Source organism: Ambystoma mexicanum, chromosome 14 (assembly GCF_040938575.1).
Source record: "Ambystoma mexicanum isolate Mex_15411 chromosome 14, UKY_AmexF1_1, whole genome shotgun sequence".
Classification (NCBI taxonomy): Eukaryota; Metazoa; Chordata; class Amphibia; order Caudata; family Ambystomatidae; genus Ambystoma; species Ambystoma mexicanum.
The window spans coordinates 21,623,453-21,645,250 of NC_090940.1; the positions used below are offsets into that span (position 1 = coordinate 21,623,453).

The 21,798-nt window shown below is 46.5% G+C and overlaps 1 protein-coding gene across 2 annotated transcripts in view; it reads left to right on the top strand.

The window, feature by feature from the left end:
• MBIP (MAP3K12 binding inhibitory protein 1) overlaps window positions 1-21,798 on the top strand; it is a 62,379-nt gene that overhangs the window by 14,640 nt on the left and 25,941 nt on the right. For both annotated transcript variants that reach the window (XM_069638426.1, XM_069638427.1), the window contains exon 3: window positions 8,515-9,408. In XM_069638426.1, the coding sequence (XP_069494527.1) occupies window positions 8,515-9,408 (894 nt within the window). The remainder of the gene's footprint in view (window positions 1-8,514; window positions 9,409-21,798) is intronic.

The following is a 21,798-nucleotide window of genomic DNA, read 5'->3' on the forward strand; positions in this document are numbered from 1 at the left end:
CCACATCTCTGGCCTCCTCATCTTCTCTCCCCTTTTACATTGTCACCCATTAATGGTGGCACAAGATGGGAAGTACTCTTGGATGGCTTCTCATCATCCATGTGTATCATTGTCTATCGCAATGGCACTATCATGGATCGGGGTCCTCGACCCAGCCTCCTCTTTTACCGGCACTTGCTGTCCCTCATCGTCCCTAATCAACTTCCTGCTACTCCATCCTCTGTCCACCCCCCCCCCCCCCACCTCTGACTGATATACCACGCCCTCTTACTCATCGGAAAACCTCCAAGGCAGTGACCTGCTGCATCTATCCATGCTTGATGCTCGCTATGTTTGTTTGTATTGTGCACCAGACCCATGGGCATCAGGGTGCATAGCATAAGACCACTTACAGCTTAGTTACACAATGACATAATGCAATACAATACATATGATTTGTACAGTCAACAATAATATACAATTAAGCGGACATCGAGATCATTTGGAAAACCTAACATAATTGGAAGAATGATCATATACAGTGGCTGGTCATGAGTCTAGGTTTCAAATTACAGGTGGGTGGATAATTATCGACACTTATTTACAAGCTAGCATAGAGGATCAGTAGTAGGTGTCAAATAACATTATCTGCTTCTTTGAACCATCTTACTAGATTTTGGCGGAAGTTCTAGTAAGATTGATCTGCTCTCAATAGGAGGTAAGGCATTCCAAAATCGGGCTGCCTTGACGGTGAAGCTATTGCCCCAATTCTAGAAAGCTTGAACCTTGGGACTAGAAGGCGGTTGGTATTGGCTAATCTAGTGGTTCTTGTGGAAGATTTTTATGGCGAGTCTTTCAGACAAATGGCAAGTGCCGCATTATTCAGGCATTTGTATGTGAGTGAGGCAACTTTTAAATTGATTTTGTCCTGAGTTGAAAGCCAGTTATTGGATCTTCTAATCTCAGAAATGTGTTCTCTTCTTGCTATTCCGAGTGCTGCTCTCAGGGCGTTCTGAAGAAACTGGATTTTCCTAATAGTTTGTTTGCTCCTATGTACAGTGCATTACAGTAGTCTAACTTAGACAAAATAAGTGCTGTGGCTAAGGTAATGCAACCGTTGGACAAAATGGTTTACCTGCTCTTATCATTTTGCAGGTATATGCAGTGGCTGAGGCCATGGCATTTACCTGCTTTTTGAGAGACAAGGTAGTCTAGATGGAACCCAAAGGTTTTCACCCCCTTAGCAACGGTAATGGTGTTGTCAATATTGAAGGCAGTGTAGTTGGGACTCTGTTTTTTGAGGGTTGAGGTTGTGCCTAAAATGATGATCTCAGTCTTGTCATCATTCAGGCATAGTCCGTGAGTAGCCATCCATGCCTGGATGATGAGATATACCCTATTCACGAAGGCCAAATCCATGTCATAATCCCCAGTAAGTGGTAGGAGGATCTGGGTATCATGTGCATAGTTCGTGTAGGTGATACCGAGATGGTCCAGATCATTGAAAAGGGGCTTTGTGAAGATATTGTATAGAGTAGGTAAGACGCATGACCCATGAGGCACTCCGCACGGGATGGGGTCTGCGGATGCCATGGAGGAAAAGACTCTCGTAGTCCGGTTACTTAGAAAGGATTGCGTCTATAGCTTCTGCAGAAAAATGAGTGGCAGAGTCCAGATGGCTACATAAGACCCCATGGTCCACGAGGTCGAATGCAGCCGAGAGATCCAGGAGGCGAAGAAGGGACGATTTTACCTTTATCCCCGAGTTCATCTATCTCAGCCTTCAGATCTATTAGAGCTGTTTCAGTCCTAAGTTGGGGCCTGAAGCCAGGTTGGCGTGCACCTAGTAAGTGGTTAGATTCGAAGTGTTTTTGAATTTGTCAGTAGGCCATCTTCTCTATGATTTTCAGCAGAATTTAGTGGGTATAGCTGGATCTAGGTTCTTTGAGGTTTGATGGGATAATGCCTGAAGAGGAGGCGGCGGCATGAACGAGTTTTGTGATGAAGGGGGCCAGGTCTCTGGCTGCATCCTTTATGAATTGGGCAGGGCATCAACCACTCTGCTGACATCTTCCTCTTCCTTGAAGACTGTGACCTCGATATCTTCGCTCTTAACGAGATGTGGTTCAATGCCAGCTCAGTCACTGCTTTTGACTCCCTTCTCTCTGATGGCTAAATCTCCAAGCCTCGCCCAAAACGTGCCAGAGGTGGGGTTGCCCTGATCTTCCCTGAGTGAGTCTCTTCTTCCCTCATACCAACCCAGCCATGCTCCCCTCGGAATGGGCTGATTTTTCTCCTCCTCCTCGCCTCACATCTACCTCTAAACTCCTTCTCCTGGGTGACTTCAGCATCCACCTCAACTCCTCAATCACTGCATCCACTCTTCGTGACCTCTGCACCTCGCTCTCCCTGTACATTCCCCCCCTGTGGTCCTAGCCACTCGGCTGGACACTCTAGATCCCTTGATCCACACTGATCTTTTGATCTCTGCCTGCTCACCACGCCACTCCCTCCTCTTCTCTCACCTGGGTCCTCTTTGCCATCTGACTGCACCTCCCCCAGCTCTGCCAACCTCGTTCAGACATCCGTCCAATGAGTGTCAGCTGCTTCCTTCACATCCATCTTCACCCCCCCACTGTAGACTCTACTCCTGACTCGCAACCTCCATCTTGCCATCACTAACACTCGCGACATTCTTGCCTAAGTCATGAGGCTCCGCCTGAAACATGCCACCAAGCATAATACCTGGTATGATTCTGAACTTGCAGCCCTGAAACGCAAGTGCGGCGCTGTGGAATGGAAGTGGCAGATCTCGGGCTCATCCTCCGGCAAACTGGCCTGTCAACCTCTCCTCCAAAGGCAATACAGCCTCTCCATTCTCTCCAATAAAGGGCCCACATTCAGGCTCGCGTCTCTAGTGCATCCAACAATATGGTCGAACTCTTTTTTTAAAATCGGCAAGGAGCTAGCCAACCCCTCTGCAGGCTCTGCCTCGCCTCTTCCCTAAGGCCCTCTGCAATGCCCTGGCCCACACACTTCACAGCAAGAACTCAGGATATCCTGAGTCTTCCATTTCCCCCTCCTCTGTCACCTATGGGCTCTCATCACATCCGATGAGGTCACTAGAGTTGTCTGTTCTAAGAAAATCTCCTCCAGTTCCCCCCCACCCCCCCTCCTGTTCTTCCAGAACTACTAGGGACGATATTGTCTCTCTTGCTACTGGGTCTTTCCCCTCAAGCATTCTCTTGTGCGGCCCCTCCTGGAAAAAACCTTCCAACCCCGCAAACTATCGCCCCATTTCTTATCACCCCCTTCCTTGGGAAACTCTTGTAGAAGTTGGTCTCTCTCCCCCCGCCCCCCCAACTGACCCAGCGTTCTGAGCTTGTCAGTTGCCTACATGACCATCACTCGGGATTCCGGGCATCCAGAGGCATGGAAACTTCTCTCCTGATCACCCGTGAAGAACTGCTTGCATCTCTTGATTCTAACTCTCCAGCTGTTCTCATTCTACTTTCTCTCCTCTGCTACGGTCAACCATTCCATCCTCATGAAATGGCTCCATGGTACCCATGGTATCTCGAGCCGGCACTTGGCTGTCTGACCTCCTTCCTCACTGACCATCCCTCCCAGGCTATCCTGGGCTCTTTCTCCTCTCCCACCTCTATCCCCACCTGTGCCGTTCCCCAGGGCTTGAACCCATCTATCTTGCTCTGCTTGCGTACCTAATTTCCACTTTCTTTCCTTACTTCCAGTGTTATGCAGATGACTCGCAACTCTACTTCAAACTCCCTTCTGATCCTCTCCTTACTTCCTCCAACATTCATTCCTGACTGCCTATCTGCCATCCCGTACTGGTGTGCCTCAAATGATCTCTGCCTCAATGCCAGCAAGACTGAGATACTTCTATTGGGACTCCTGATTTTGATTTTGATTTTTTCTAAACGCACACCAGGCAGACCAAACTGCATTCGGGCGCAGTTGTTAACTAAGAAATGACATTTGGCTGTGGGGAGCTGTTGGGGGGGGGGGGGGCTGTATATGCCCTATAGTTAGGTTCATTTGAATAGGTAGGTTTTCATCTCTGTCCTGAAACCCTCTAGAGACTTACATGATTGTATGGCAACGGGTAGCTCGTTCCATACTTTTGGGCCAGATACAGAAAACCTCCTATCGCCTTTCGAGGTACATTTGGTACGTGGAACATCCACCAGAAGTTTATCTCCTGACCGGAGGTCTCTAGTAGGTTGGTGATGGTGAATTCTTGTGATCAGGTATCTGGGTGCAGTTTTATAGTAGCACTTATACATGAGGCATACCACTTTAAATTTTACTCGATCCTCCACCATAAGCCAGTGGAGTGCTCTCCGGGATGTTGAAACATGGACTCTTTTTTCTTTAAGTGGGCTATAAGCCTAACTGCTGCGTTCTGTGCCCTCTGAAGTCTCAACATCTGTTTGGCTGGAATCCCTATCATCAGACTATTACAATAGTCAAGATGTGAGTTTACCAGCGCTCCTACAACCACAGAGATCTTGGGCTGCTATGAAGGGGAGTATGTTCCTGAGCATCCGTAAGGAATGGTATGCGGCTTTTACTTTGGCCCCTACCTGTGCCTCACTAGCCAGATTCTCTTGCCATATACATCCAAGGTTTTTCACTTTCTTTGCGAATGGAATCTCTTCACCCAGAATCTGTGGTGTCATATTTAGTTCTATGTTTTTGTTCTTTTTCTCTGATTTGAACATTATCGCCTCTGTTTTTACTGCAACTGGTTGCATGCCATCCATTTTTTTTTTTGTCTTGCATACATCTATTGATCCCTTCAAATGCTTCGGGCAGATTCACTGTCTCCACATAAATCTGTGTATCGTAGTCATAAGAATGGAAACGTAGGCCATGTTTCCTCAAGATGTCAAACAGTGGTCGAATATAGAGGTTAAAAATCAGAGGTGAAAGCGCTGACCCCTGGGGTACTCCACAGCTCAGCTGTATTAGTTCCGATAGGATGGCTCCCAGGGTCACCTGTTCCTTTCTATCCTGCAGAAAGGAATCGAACCAGTCCACCACTACTTTGGCAGCTCTCCCTATTTTTCCAATCCTTTGAAGGATGGTCTTATGGTTGATCGTATCAAAAGCCGCAGACAGGTCAAGCATCAAAAGTATGGTAGAATTTCCTCTGTCTGCAGCTTCCAGTAGATGGTCCTGGACCGCCAAGAGAGCGGTCTCTGTTCCATGGTTAGGGCGAAACCCTGATTGGCATTCGTCTAACAGGTCTTTGCTATCTATGAACTGCTGAAATTGGCTACAAACCACTTTTTCCAAATTTTGGTTGGCCAACATAAATTGGTCCCTCTTTCTTCCTTTCACTCTGGCCACCCTCTGTTCTCCCCCACCACCCCCTTCTCATTCATCTGAAGCCAGAAACCTTGGAGTTATCTTTGACCCCTCTTTTTCCTCCCTCACATCCAGGACCTTGCCAAGAAGGCCCACTTTCAACCCCCACCACCTCAAAGGAATCCTTCCTTTCCTCACTTTCCCCCAGAAGCTCAATGTCTCTAGAGCTCTGGTACTCTCTAGGCTGAACTATTGCAACAGCCTGTTCCTTAATCTATCAGTACCCTCCAGTGTATCCAGAATAGGGCTGCAAGACTTATCCTTGGCCTCAAGCCCAGGGACCGCATCTCTCCAGCTCTAAAATATCTCCACCTGCTCCCGGTTGCTGCAAGGATCAAATTCAAATATTCAAATCCCTCTGCATCATCCATAAGGCTGTCTGGGGACCACACTATCTACAGCTGGCTCTCAGAAAATACTTTCCCTTCGGATCTTTACTCCTCCGGTGCCAACTCTGTTTGTCCGTCAGCTCGCTCTTTAGAGAAGCACTATCTCTAGGCTGGCTTCCCCCCCCCCCCCCCACTCCCCCTGCCCATCCCTTGCTAAACCCCAGTCGCTGAGATTGGTGACCAGGGCCCTTCTGGGTCTTGGCCTCCACCCCCACCCCAGTCACCTTCATTCTTCGCCCACTCCCAGCACTTGCCTTTGGGTGCCCACTGACCTGTGCTGTCTCACAGGCCTGCACTTACTGTATTGGCAGTTGACCACTCTTACCAAGTGAGCTCTGCCAGGCGCCTTAAAGGGGTATTGCACTCAATGTTGCTGTTAAAAAAGTATAAAACACTTTTTTAAATTACAATGTTAACATTTTTGGGAAATGAGGCCCAGTCATACATTTCAAGCACTAGGAGGCATCCATTTTGTGAAATGAATGTGCCTCTACTCTCGCGGCACTAATCAAGCAAAAGCCCCTTAATGGGAGCTATTGCTTATTACTGTCGGAGAGCAGCGAGTACTGTCAGGCTGCTGGGGAGTGCTGCCCCAACCTTCTGCCTGCTTCTCCTGGGATCCTCTGTCCCGGGGGAGCCCAGGAGACAAGTCCCAGCAATAAGTACTAAGTCACTGTATTTATAATTGCTGTGCCTTTCTCATTTTAAGGGCTCTCCCGGCCTGAGAAAACTCAGCAAACTTGAAGCGGAAGTACCAGCAATTATAAATGCTACACTGGCTGTCAGCGCACTATTTATAATTGCTGTTACTTTCGTTTTTTGTTTCCCGGGCTTGAGGAAACTTAAAATGAAAGTCGCAGCTATTATGAAGACTCTGTAGCTGTGCCTTTTCATTTGATTTTCTGTGCTCACCTGGACCTGCGCAGCACGGGAAACATAAAAAGAAAGTCGGCAATTATGAATACTGTGGCAGCCTCCTCTCTACGTGTTAAGCTCTGCTCTCACAGTAAGCAAAGCGCAGCTTAACGTGATCATGGGAGGCTGCTTCATTTCACAAAATGGATGCCCCATTCCTAAACTTTGAGCCTCATTTCCCACACATTTTACATGTGAATGTTAAATATATATTTTTGATTATGGCCAATCTTTTTCAACAATAACATTTGAGTGGACTACCACTTTATAGCTCCTTGCACTTCTGTGGAACCCCTAGCACGTATCCCCCTCCCTCGTCTGTCTCTCTACACTTGCACATTCTGAATTCTCAAAAGGCGTAGTAGGACTGGCTCTTTCTTTCTCTTCATTATTATTTGCCTTTCATTCCCATGTTGCCTCCCCGTTGCCCGGTGTGCGCTTGAAACACAATTTACTTTATGTATAAGCGCCCTACAAATGCACTTAAAAGGGGAGTAGGAGGAAACCGAACAAAAGATGGTGGGGGAACGGGGGGGAAATGGTACAAGCTGTAAAGAAAAGAACCTCTGTTTTTGAAGCATTAAGAACAAGAAAGTGATCAGGCATCCATTTCCTGAGGGCACAAAGGCAGGATGAAAGATGAATAGCAGGTGTAAAAGCAAAGGGCAAAAAGAGCTGGGTAGCAGCATAAAAGTGGTGTGATAACCCAAAAGAGGAAATAATAGTAGCCAGTGATAGAAGAGAACCCTGTCGAACACTGTGAGAAAGATGAGACCGAATAGGAACGATATTTAGATGACTACGAATGAAACAGAGATGGCACAGAACCAGAGTACTCAAAGGAAGAAAGACTTGAGTAGTAAAGCATGATCCACTGTGCCAAAGACAGCAGAGAGAATAGCGAGCAGTGAGCAAAGAGTCAGACAGAAAGATCAGTTTCAGTAGAATGAGAAGGACAAACCCCAGACTGGAAGCTGTGAAGAATGGAGTTTTCACAGACAAAAGTGGGAACCGGAGTGTAAGCAAGTCATTCCAGAAGCTTAGAAAGAAGAGAAATTGGACGGAGGTTAGGAGAAGACCGATCCTAACAAGGTTTTCAGAATAGGAAAAATAGTAGCATGCTTGCGTGAAAGAGGGGGAAAATAGAAGTACGAAGAGAAATATTGACAAGATTAGTTAGATAAGAATTAAGAGAAGGATAGATTTTTGGAGATAAGAGAAGAAGGAATAGGATCTTGGGCAAAGCAGTAGGATAGGCCGTTGAAAGAAGCAAAGAAGTGTTCGAATTAGAAATTGGAGAGAAAGTAAAAAGCCATTGCTAATTGAGAAGATGATGAAGAAGAAAGTTTGGGAAGGAGGTAAGGATGAAACGATCACAGCACGAAAAGTAGCCACTTTAGAAGTAAAGTGAAATTGGATGCAGTTAAGGACTTGAGAGGAGAAGAAAGAAGATTAGAGTTTGGAAAAAGGCACCTAGGGTGGGCCGGTTGAGATTAATAAGACCGCTTGGACGACTTTGTCATACAAAGTATGATAAGAGAATATTAGACGCTCAGAGTCAGAATGGCACTCGGGTTGACTAAGAGCTCTTCGCAGTGAACAAAGTTGTGGAGTATGCGTGGGCTGAGGAGGTCTGAGCGCTTTGAGGGGCTTTTGCTGGGAGGAGGGTGTCCAGGGTTGTTCTAATGTAGCTAACTAGCCCCTCAGGTTGCTGGTTGAACCAAGGTGCCTACGTGAATTCCATGCATCTGAGATGTTAGAGGACTTGGTGATCTAGGATGACTTGGATGATGCACTGCAGGGTCAGATTTGATTATTAATTATCTGTTCTTTTCAGTCATTTTTAGAGAAACTTGATGTTTTCATTAAAGGACAGGAAGAACCTGCTAAAGAAGAGAACGCAGCAGACGCTAAGAATGCAGAAGCTACAGGTGTAAGCAAGGCTGAGACTTGCAAGGAAGCATCAATTGACCCGCAAGCTGAGACTGAGGTAAAGGAGGGTTCTGAAGCGGCCCTTGGAGCAGCAAGTACTGAGACTTGCAAGGATGTATCCATGCAGGTGGCAGAAGGCAATGTCAAGGCTGAACTTTCTAAAGATGCCATGGGAGCAAACTCTGGGGTTGCCTGCGCAAAGAATGAAGATGATCTAGCGATAAGCCAGCGTGAGGTTTGTGAGGATGGATCAATGGAGGTTGCAGATGAAGCGGACTCTGGCCATGTCTGTGCAGAAGGTACAGCGGCAAGGCAGCCAAAGGTGTGCCAGGAAGCATCCACGGAGGCTGCAAATGAGGGAGACGGCAAGATTGATCTAGGTAACAGTGCTGTCCAAGCAGGCTCTGCCCATGTCTCTACAGAGAGCATTGAGGGTGCAGGAGGAGGCGGGACTGAGGTATGTGAGGAAACCTGCATGGAGATTGGGGAGGAGCATAACGTAAAGGATAATCTTGGTGAACATGTTGGGGCAGACCCTGGAGAAGCCCCTGCAGAGAGTGAGGACCTTACAAAAGGAAATGGAACTGATGCGTGTAAGAAAGCCACTGTGGACCAGAGCGATGACCAGCAGGATCTAGCTAACGTTAACAGCAGAGCAGACACTATGTCCCCTCATACACAGGGTGCTGAAGCTGCAGGAGGAAGAGCGGGTGAAACGTGCAGCAAAGCGCCTGCTGAAGATGAGGCGCCTCGCTGCTCTGGTCATGAGGTGGTCCAAATCAAGGCACAAAAAGCAGAGGTAAGGATATGCTGTACTTACGATGTGGCACTTTGAGACACTCCACGGTTCCTCCTTCTGGGGTATTCTGCATTGTGTGAACATGTGAGGAAGGGATGCATTCTGCTTCCAGATGCTGTAGCTGTGACTCTTCCAGTTCAGAGCCCCTCGGAACAACACACACATATATGATTGTAGTAACAATAATAGAAGTATGTGAACCTGCTTTGGAATTGGCAGCCCTCCGAACGGCTTGTATTCAGGGCGTTGCTTGTACCGTGGCAGGATGGGAGCAATGGGGAGGCTGCCATTTGCATTGACGGCAAAGTACTGGTATTGGGTTGTCTGCTTTGAGATCACCTGCAGGCACAGAACATGTCTGAATGCCGAAAGATCCGCCAGAATGTTTGATTCCTCCTAGAGCTCATAGCTATCAGGAGTTGGACTGTCAGTGTAAATGGCAGACACCTCTCAGAGGGCACAGACGCCATTGAGAGGAACTTTATCACTAGACTTCTGTGTGAATAGCAAAATTCCTTCACTGTGGCGTTATCCAGAGCTGCAGTCCCTTCCCTCAAGCAGTGGAGCCAGTTTTTATTTCAGTGTGTGGATACACTGAAGGGATGTTAACCTTTCCAGGAACGTGTGAGCAACTGGGGCTTTTGAGGGATTCCCAGCAACACTGATGGGTTACAATTGTGAATTTTACTTTGTGAAATGATGGGGGGCGGGAGGGCACAAGTTTACAATCTTGTTTTTGTATAGTACAAAACAGAAATCCAATAGGTGCACAGTTCATTTCCAACGCATTGCCATTATGCAGTCGCCCACAATATAGTTGCTATTCAACCAGTATTAAATAAATAAAAGAGATCAGGCTGGCTGCCCCAATATATGCCATTGTATCTATGTAAGAACATACTTGTTTGCTTTGCCCATCACTCCGTAATGACCTGGTTAGAAATCCTGTATATACTGGCTGCCCAGTGTACACTACTGTCCCCATTGGAGAACACTAATCGTGTTGGCATTGCTGATTCCAGTAAAAATGTTGTGCCGCGATGAGAACCTGCTCATTTATGTTTGAGTCCTGCAGAAGGTCTGTGGTTTGGTCAACCTGTAGCCGGCCATATTTTATTTCTTAATTTCTGGTTGATGACTGCTGACATTCAGAGGTCAGTTTCATTCATGCACAATGTCGTGATTAATGAGCAGCCATCTTAAGGCTACCTTGTTGTCGCGTCCTCTAGCCTTCGTCTGCATCACCATTCAGCTCCTCAGTGCCACATGCATCTTAAAAAAGACATTTTCACTTCCCAGTGTGCAAGAGGGCGCTATGAGGTCATACCAATGATATATAAAGCGCTATATAAATGCCAAATAACCTAACATAACCCTCTTGCTGCCACAATCCTTTGATGCTCCTGGCCATTCTACCCATGTACAGACCATGTATGCAGTTATTCCAGTGACCCACGTTTGTTTTACTCTTTGACAATTCTGTACCCTGCCTTAAGCATATCTTGGACTAAAGCTTGCATCACCATTCAGGTAGACGCTACCTCCATATAGGATGGGGATTTGCTGTAGTGCCCTAATGCCATTTACACAGCCACGTGGTTCCCAAAAGTTATGGGCCAAGTTTCCAATTTCTCCTTTTTTCTATTCTTTGAGTCAAGCCGTTATTGTCTCTTGTCTCGGACCCTTCTCTCCATCCCCTATATCATCTTACAGGGATCAAAATTGGGATTTATTGACTGGGAGCAAAAAAGCGGCTCGAGTATCGGGCCTAACCAGTTGGGTAGGAGCTGGTAGAGTGCACAACAAACAACTTTGTGCAAGATGCGACTTTTTGTCCATTTCATGTTATCCAATATGCTCCCTTAAGTGTATTCTTCATCGTCCTTTATATACATTCCCAAACATACAAGATCAGAGACCGGCACACAGAGACCAGCGACTGCACCAGAGTCTTGCAATAGCTTTTGAGGTATGTGAGCCTGGCACACTCCTTCCAGAACAGAGTGAAGGGTACACCCGCTAATGGGCGACAACAGGGCACACTCTAAGCTGATCAGTTAGTAAATAACCTTAATCTTCAATAGTCTGGTGCTCGAAGCACAGACAAATCTATAATTTAATCGTGAAGTTAAATCGAAGATATTTATAAACAATTGCAATTCTTAATCAAAAATACATTTACGATGCATATGAACCCTATATACATCATATTTCAACGAAAGCAAATGTAAACGATGAGTGACAGTGATATAGTTTTAAAAAAATCAAGAAAAAGGTATTTCAACACCAATGCATAAATGTAATTCGAATGGATTGTCCTCCCACGTATTCCTCATCTTATAACTCGTTGTCTCCAGCTTCGCTGCTTCGGAAAAAAAATTCTCTCGGCAGAGGGCGCTGTGCCCGAGGTCGTGGTGTCTATTGTCCCTCAACAGACTCTGTCGACGTCACTGATGGTATAAATAGCTGGAGCTGCGCCCGTTGCTTCAGTTCCGTTTTTCCGATCGCTTCGCTATTGAGAAAGGCGCACTTCACATTTTCTGTGAAGAAAATATCGTCATCTTCGACGCCTAAGACTGGGTTCAAGAAGTGTGTAGATTGTGGATCAAAAATGTCGATCACGGATTCCAACCGGGTTTGTCTCTGGTGTCTCGGTTCCAGTCACCGAACCGACGACTGCGGTTCCTGCCAATCCATGACCGAGAAAGCTCTTCGGGAGAGGAGAGGTAAACTGTCGGTGGGGAGGGAAGCTTCTAAGAAGGCTACATCTAAAAAACATAAAGCGTCCGATTCGAAGGAATCTGATTGCCATAGGCACTCCAAGACATCTCGATCTAAGAGTGGATCGAGACACTCTTCGTCATCGTCTAAAAAAAATAGATTGGACGACAAAGGGAAGTCCAAGACTACAATGGTAAAAACCAGTAGTGTCGAGGATACTAAAAAAACTTTAGTCGACGCCAAGCCATCGAAGACTCTTTGAGAGTCGAGCACTTCTCTGGTGCCATACAAGAAACACAGCTTCGACGACTTCATCGACGCCGTCGACTGTTTCGGAACCAAAAACATCCGTGACGCCCGTGTTGAAGTCATTTTCGAAGTCATCAAAGACTCTTTCGACAACTTCAAAGGATTTATTAATCCCTTTGACGCGTATGGTAGAAGAAAGGAGATTCACTCCTTTGCCCAGGTCTGACTTTTTAAGTCCATGTCCTCAATTTATGAGGAATCTGGCATAGAAGAAGACAAAGTTACTTCTTTTGGAGTCTCTTAATGGCACAAAGCAAGTTCCTGAGGAACTTATTGACCAGGAATCTAGAATGAGAGACCTGAGTGATACTCTACATTCTGCCAGTGGAATTAACACCTCCCCAGAATTAGAGTTTGCCAGACCTGATCCTGCAGAGCATGCAGATGCTGGGTACAGGGGTCTCATGACCAGAGTAATAGAATATATGGGTTGGGGTAACACTTCACCCATTTTTGAACAGGATGACATGACGGATATAATTGTCAGAGGGCCTCAAAAAGATCCAGTTCTCCCCTTTCACAGGGCTCTTCAGAGGACAGTGGAGAAAAACTGGGATAGACCTGAGAGTATTGCTGCTGCAGATAGCACTTTTCCAAAAAAAATAGACCAGCTGGAACGGATCCTGAATACTTAAATAAGCATCCGACTCCAAAAAGTCTAGTCATTCAGGCAGCATCTACATCAAGACAGACTGCATATGCACTATTCCTCCAGATAGAGGATAAAAAAGTTGACGCATGGGCACGTAAAGTTTTCACGTCGGGCAGTATGGCCCTTAAATTGACAAATGTCACCTGTACCCTGGCCAGGTTTACCCATACCCTGTGGGACTGTATTTTGGCGTCGTCTGATCATATTCCGGAAGGCGAGGAAAGGGAAGGCTTCCTGAATATAGTCAAAGACGGGAAGGAGGCAATGGGGGAATGTCTTCAGTCTGGGCTGGATACTGCTGATAGTATCGGCAGGTCCATGGCTGCAAGCGTTGTGCTACGCAGATTTGCGTGGTTGAGGAAGTCGGGGTTTGCACCAGATGTGCAAGCCAGACTCCTTAACATGCCCTTTGATGGCTTGAGGCCGTTTGGCAGCAAGGCTGATGAAGGCCTAGAAAAACTTCAGACCTCGAAAGTGGCAGCTAAATCGCTTAGCGCCGCTATGCGCCAGCCTCTAAAACCCTATTCCGGCTCATCTTCCTGGAGGGGTCGTTCTTTTCGATTCTACTCTTTTGGAAGAGGACAGGCTTCTCAAAGGGGCAAAAGAAACTTCCCTCGTGGAGCACGAGGAAGAGGTGCAAAATCGGCCTCAGGAGCGGCATCTGTACCCTCAGTCACTCCTGCAGCCGCCTCCAAATCCCTCTGAGACCTTGTTGCACAAAACACCAGTGGGAGGCAGGATCTCTCAGCATCTGAAGGAATGGCGGGGCATTACCTTAGATGCTTGGGCACTGGAAACAGTAGCCCAAGGTTACTGTCTCCCCTTCCTAAAAAGGCCTCAATCATCCACCGGGAGCCAACTCCGTCAAAACTCCAGATCCGCTCCTGTTGCAGGAAATTTTAACCCTGCTAGAGAAAGGTGCCATAGAACTGGTACCTGTAGCGGAGAGGAACAGGGGTTGGTACTCCCCATATTTTCTCATTCCAAAAAAGGACAGAGGACTGAGACCCATCTCGGACTTGAGAAACTTGAACAAGTTCCTCAGGAAGGACAAGTTCAAGATGGTGACTCTTTCTCAGATCCTTCAGGCTCTCCAACTCCAAGATTGGTTGGTATCATTGGACCTTCAGGATGCTTACTTTCATGTGCCAATCCATCCAAAGCACAGAAAGTACCTGAGGTTCGCGATTGGCAATTCTCATTATCAGTTTCGAGTTCTGCCATTCAGGTTGACCTCCGCCCCGAGGGTTTTCACCAACTGTTGGCGGTTGTGGCAGCGAGTCTCAGGAGAGGAGGTATTCACATATATCCCTACCTGGACGACTGGTTGATTAGAGCAAGTTCTCCAGAACAAGCTCAGGAACATCTTTCGATCACCTGCCACTCCTCCACAAATTGGGCCTCTCCCTCAATTTCAAGAAGTCCCACATGATACCATCCCAGAAGCTCCTGTTTATCGGAGCAGTCTTGGACACTTCCTCAGGAAAAGCCTCGCCTCCCGAAGTGAGAGCTCTCCACAGCCAGCAGATGGTAACAAAATTCCAGAATGCCCAACGTCTACCGGCCTTTGATTTTCTCAGGTTGCTCGGCCTCATGGCATCCTGCATTTTCCTAGTACCAGAGGCCAGGTTGAGAATGAGATCCCTTCAATGGGCACTCAGAACTCAGTGGTCCCAGTTCTCAGGGAATATGTCGGATCTTCTGCAAGTCCCGGGCGCAGTTGCTCAGGATCTTCTATGGTGGGCTTGCAACGACAACCTTCTCAAGGGAGTCTTTTTGGCAACCATGGCCGGAGATAACTGTAGTGACGGGACGCCTCACTCGGAGGGTGGGCAGCACACACCAACGATCTGACAATCAGCGGTCGTTGGTCTCCATCGGAATCCAAACTACACATCAACCTTTTGGAGCTGAGGGCAATCAGACTAGCGCTGAAGGCCTTCCTGCCCTCATTATCAGGACATTCTTTCCCTGTACAGACGGACAATACAGTGGCAATGTACTACCTCAATAAGAGAGGTGTAGGGTCACTACCACTGTGCAGAGAGGCAATGCAGCTCTGGTTCTGGGCAATGAAAGAAGGAATCTCTATCGGCAATTCACCTAGCCGGAGAGAAGAATGCGGCGGCAGACGCTCTGAGCAGGCAGAGTTCAGTCTCGGGAAGTCCTTCTGGAGAGCTTCTCCCTTTGGGGAACCCCTCAAGTGGATCTGTTCGCCACCGCGATCAACCGGAAGTGCGATCAGTACTGCTCAAGGGAATTTCCTCAGACGCATTCGTAGTGGAGTGGAAGTTTCAGCTGCTGTATGCTTTTCACCCAGTCCCCATGATTCCTCAAGTAATCAGGAGGTTGAGAAAGTTCAGGAAAACCATGATCCTAATTTCCCCGGATTGGGCCAGGAGGAGGTGGTACCCGGACCTTCTACATATGTCCATCTGCCCTCCAATACGTCTTCCGCAAAGAGAGGATCTTCTCTCGCAAGAGGAAGGTCGGGTTCTCCATCCAGAGGTCAAGACACTCAACCTTCACGCATGGTTTCTGAGAGGTTGAGATACAAGGATTGGGATTTTCAGGATGACGTAATGGAAGTCTTGCTTTCGGCCAGAAGGCCAGCCACAAAAATTTTGTATCGATGTCGCTGGAACAGGTTTAGTAACTGGTGCAAAGATAAGGATGTGGACCCTTTTCAATGTGGCACCCCAGTAGTGCTCTCTTTTCTATTACATCTAGGGGCTCCAGATAGGAACAATCAAAGGATACCTTGCTGCGCTGTCCATTTTCAAGCTCACCTTGGAGGTTTCATATTTCAAAATACCACTAATAATTCAATTCTTTAAAACTAACGTATACCCTCCAATACCTTTTCATGTCCCAACTTGGGGCTAAAATTTAGTATTAACATTCTTGACTTGCATTAAAATTCTTGACTTGCATACCTTTTTGAGCCTCTGCACTCATGTCCATTGAGGCTTTTAACATTAATAACTGTCCTTGTGGCCCCATCATCAGCCCGCAGGGTTAGTGAACTTCAGGCTCTAATGCAGACCACCATATTTTTTTTTTTTTTTATAAGGGTAGTCCTTAAAGTTAAACCTTCATTCTTACCAAAGGTAGTTTCTGACTTCCATTTGTCACAAAAAATAGTAATACCAACTTTTTATCCTCCTCATTTGGGCAAGGAAGAGCAGATACTGCACAGACTAGATCCCAAGAGGGCTCTTAGTTTTTACATCTCAAGGATGTGTAAATTGCGACAAGATGACCAACTATTCGTGGGTTATACTGGTCATAAACTAGGCTTATCTGTAACAAAACAGACCATTTCCTGCTGGATCATTTTAGCCATAATTGAATGCTACAGATTAGCGGGAAAAGACCCACCAGGTGGGCTTCGTGCCCATTCTACAAAGGGAATGGCTACTTCTGCGGCTCTAAAGAGGGGAGTCCCGGCAGCAGATATTTGTGCAGCTGCAACTTGGAAAACAATGCATACTTTTGTCAAGCATTACTGCTTCGCTACTGCCTCCTCCAATGAGGGATTATTTGCCAAGGCAGTTCTGCATTCTGTTCACTAAAACTAGTACTCCCGCCTCCAAAATTGTCACTGCTATGGGAGTCTATCATAAGAGGAGTAATACGTGGGAGGACACAATCCATTCGAAGAACAAGTTACTTACCAACTGTAATGTTCTTTCGACTGGATGTTCCTCCCACGTATTCATCGACCCTCCCATCCTACCCCACAGTACAGTTTTTCTTAAACTTTCCTCTCGCGATGAGTGCATCAGTTATGGGGCACCCTGGGTGTTCCTCCTATATGTTTCATCGAAAGAACTGAAGCAACGGGCGCGGCTCAAGCTAGTTATACCATCGGTGACATCGACAAAGTACGGAGTCCGTCGAGGGACAATCGACGCCACAGCCTCGAGCACAGCGCCCTCTGCCGAGAATTTTTTTCCGAAGCAGCGAAGCTGGAGACAACGAGTTATCATAAGATGAGGAATACGTGGGAGGAACATCCAGTCGAAAGAACGTTACAGTTGGTAAGTAACTTGTTCTTCTTTGTGAATTGATTTAAACACTGTTTTATGATGATGGGGTACAGTGTTGTACAAAGCGTTTCGGCCTTAGCCCTTCATTGGGTACAAGGCACGTTGCAGTTTCTGAAATAGTGTCTTTTAGTCTGTCGAGGAGCATTCGAAAGTTCATATTCAATTTAGAAAACTACATAATCGGCGACTGACCTCTGTTCCTAAAGGATGGCCCAAATATTGGGAAGAATTTGATGCAGTATGGGCCACTGATGTGGTGCAGAGAACTTGAATCTGCAGTGATTCTAATAAAAAATATAGACTGTAATGTGGCCGCGAGTGGGGACTAGTCGCTCAAAAGCACTGGGTTCCACTTCGCGGTCATACATTGCTTTATGATTGTATAATTGAAGTACTCACCAATTTTTGGTGAGGCCACCCAGTAAATGGTGAGTGCTGGTAATTCCCAAGGTTCAGCCTAACGGGGATGGCAATTATATGTACCAAGTTGGTAAAAGTATGTAGACAAAAGATAATAAGGCATATTTCGATGTAATAATGGCTGTATGTTCTCAAAAGTGTGGTGTGTAGTCTCATAGAGGAGACTGCTTACCATCATGTCGCGGAAGAGGTTAATCATGCGTGTGATTTGATCTGCGACCTTAGCTATGTATCGGGAAACAAACCAAGAACAAGGAAGTAGACGGTTATCATGCCATTTTCTGTTTGAGAAGATTACAAAACTGCAGAAAACTAAGGTATAGCCATTTTTTCAACAAACACAAATGAAAATTTAACTGGCTACAAGTAATTAATTCAAGAAAGATGCGCAAAAGTTACTGAATACCAGAAGTGCCTAAATCATTTCGAAAATAACATTGTGAAAAACCAGCAAATTCAAATCAAAGTTCATTCCGAAATGGTATTATCCCTCCTGAGGGTCTGCCAAACATTGTAAAGGTAGTGAAACACGTGTAGAGGGCAACAACAAATAAAAAATTAATCCTTGCAAACCAACAAAGAATTATGACTCAAACTGTTTGCATTGAATACTAAAGTGTAAATTGAATCAAAAGGCAGAAATCAACAATATAAGTTTAGCGCGCACATATTAAGGTTCATACATACTACAGCCTTTTCTGATCAGCCTCAGGAACCTTAGTGCAGCAGCTAGTTCATTGAAACAAAAGTAAAGAAAACATTGAAATAGAGTTCGCCAATTGTTGTTTCAAGGCTGACTTGTCCAAAGAACCTCGCTATGTGCTTCTCTTCTTACAAGTGTTGGATTAGTTATAGCTGTCGAACCTGTAAATCCGAATTATCGGATATTACTATGTATGTGCATGTATAATCCATCGGTAAACTACTTTGTGCGCATTAAAGCAGCTTACCTCTGGTCTGTGTCTAGACGGCGTTCCGTGTGTCGGCGTTGCTTTCCGTGACTTGTGCGGTCTTCAAGGAAGCCTAGATACTTCCCGAGGGTCATATTTGTGAGATTGTTTCTTGTAGTGGTTTACCCCAATGTGTCCTAAGTTGCTGAGTGTAATGATCTACGTTTATCGCACTGTGCGGAGTGGATGAACCTTGTTTCATTGTTATCTAGCATATTACACACAACACGGCCACGTAAAATCTGGTTAAAGAATTACCTTCTATATGAGAATCGCTGTGGATTCAAGTGGCCCATATTGCACCGAATTCTTCCCAATATCTAGGCCATGTTTTTAGGAACACAGGTCAGTCATTTACTCACCCATTATGTAGTTGTCTCCATTGATGTTGCCCGACAGACTAAAAGACGCACTATTTATTTATTCCAGAAACTGCAACATGCCTTCTACCTGATGAAGGGCTAAGCCCGGAACATGTTTTACTACAACACTGTACCCGATCATAAAACGGTGTTTAAATTAATTCACAAAGAATGACATATATGCATTGATGTTGAGATTGCCAAATACTTTTGCTTGGTTATTTTAAAACTATATCACCGTCACTCATTATTTGCTTTATTTGAAATATATATGGTTCACATGCATCATAAATGTAATTATGATTAAGAATTGCAATGGTTCATAAATCTTTGATTTAACTTTACGATTACATTATACACTTGACACTGCTCTGAGCACCAGACTATTGAAGATTAAGTTTTAGCTTTGTGTGCCCTGTTGTTCCCCATTAATTAGTGGTGGACCCTCCACTCTGTACTCTAACACTGGTCTTGTAGCCGAGGGATACACAGGAGCACCTACATTTCAAAATAAGGTCAGTGATGATCTGTTGCGAAAAGACACACTACACTTGAATTCCTTTGACACACCCATTGTTTGCACCTCTACTATCTCTCTTCTGTGACTCTCCTTCCAGGACCCACGGCAGGTCTGTGTGAATGGCCCTCTCCTTCGGGAGCCCACGGCAGGTCTGTGTGAATTGCCCTCTCCTTCCAGGTTACATAGACCTTTGTGAGTTGTGGACTCTTCCCAGAGATCAAAGGAACCTGGGAGGAGAAGAAACGCATCCCATGTCCCGAGTGCTGTGAGAATGACAAATGTCTCGGTGCTCTCACAAATCTTGGTGATAAACTCATTGCAGCGTCCACAGATCTTTGACCTGCAGACTTCTTCCAGTTCACAGAGATCAGCGAAAAAATACAAGTCCTAAAGATCTGTAAGAGCAGTGTACACTGCCTCCAGTCCACAGACACCTGGAGATCTGTGAGCCTGGCAGACCCCTCCCTCCGTGAGTGGTGGACGCTTCCCAGAGCCTGTGATCCATAAGAAAGACACCATCTCCTTTCCTGCCACACTCTGGCCGGCCTCTCTTGGCCCTCTTCGTGCTCCCACCTGTGAGGCTAAGAACTTTGGTCATCCTCGACTCCGCACTCTCTCCTTCTTGACTCACATCTCTGATGTCTCTAAGAAGTCACACTACCAGCTGCACCTCCTCAGAGGTATTCTTCCTTTCCTCTCCTTCCCCCAGAAGCTCACTGTCTCCAGAGCTCTGGTTCTCTCTAGGCTGGACTACTGCAACAGCCTCAATCTGCCTGCTTCTACTCTGCGCCCTCTGCAACTCACCCAGAACAGGACTGAGACTTCTTTGGCCTCAAGCCCAGGGATTGTATCTCTCCAGGACTGAAATATCTCCATTGGCTCCCAATGGCTGCGAGGATTAGTTCAAAACCCTCTGCATTGTCCACAAGGCCTTTTGGGGCCTGGGGCATCCATACCTTCAACTCTCTTCCTTCTCGAGCCCTTCGCTCATCCGCCTCCAACTCCCTCGGGGTCAGTTGCTTCTCCAAGCAATGGGTTGGTGGTAGATCTTTCTTCGGCTGGGGTGTCCCTCTGAAACAGCCTCCCTGAACTTGAGGAGAATCATCGCCGGTTCCGGAAGCACCTCCAAAACCTTTCGTGGCTTCTGCTTTTTCTCCTCCTCTCCCCTTCTGACTTCCTGGCTGATACTTAAACTGCACTGGTTACCTAGCCACCTTCTGATCTCAGGCCCAGGTCTCCCCCCCCCCCCCCCACCCCCTGGCCAGTCACACACCCGCACTGCCTTCATGGCAACCCCCATACTTGGGGACTGTTTTTGTATCCCTACAGTCCCACTACCAGCACTTGACTCCTGATGTCTGCACTTACCCTTGCACTTGGGCCACCAACTTGCTGTACTTTTACTTATTGCTATTTATTCTTTTATCCCATGTACTGCACTGTCCCCTCCCCCTGCACTTTCCCACTCCCCCCTCCCCCCTCCCCCTTCCCATGCACTTGTGCGATCTGAATGACATCTGGCCTGGTAGGATTGTTGTCTGTCCGCCCGCCCTCTGTTTCCCCCCCCCCCCCCCCCCGCCTCGTGGAGCCTTGAAACACTTGTGTATAGGCACGTTGTAAATGCCATATCATCTTAGCCCATGGAGAACTGTGCTGGCACTTTTATTGTTTCTTTGAGGAGCTGCTCAGTTGTGCTCTTGAGCCTGCGGTGAAGACCCATCAGCGCAGGAACTCCTGCAGGGACGAAAAGCAGGATGCTTCTTTTCTGCCCAAAGAGGTGTTCGACTGATGTTAATAGAAAGTCTCCTCCATCAGTCTGTAGGTGTACAGCAGGCTTCTGTATCTCACTTTCCCCCAGAAGCTCACTATCGCCTGAGCTATGCTCCTCTCTAGGCTGAGAAACAGCCTCTTTCTAAATCTTCCTGCCTCTACTGTTTGACCTTTGCAACTTGAACAGGACTACAAGACGTGTCCTTGGCCTCAAGCACAGGGATAGTTTCTCAAGCTCTGAAATCTCTCCACTGGCTCCCTGTGGCTGCAAGGCTCAACTTCAAGACCCTCTGAATCCTCCACAAGGCTTTCTGGGGCTGTTGGGGAGGATTCTCAAAATGTGCCAATTACTCCCACCTTGGAGCCCTCCAGCTCTTTTGCTAAACCTTGGGACTTTGAACTTTTCAATGTGGTTTCTTTTTGAATTATGGAGCCTAACCAACTCAAAGGCATAATATTTTCATGTGTCACACAGCACCCTCAGTGCAGTGACACGGGGAAGCCTTTCAGGCTTTCCCATGGTTTAAATACCTTCTCTGGGAAAAACTACTGTTTCCCAGAGTAAGTAAAGTGAAATTGACTTTACTAGTCTTTAGGAATTCCTAGTCCCAAATTCCTAGACTTGGCACACCCT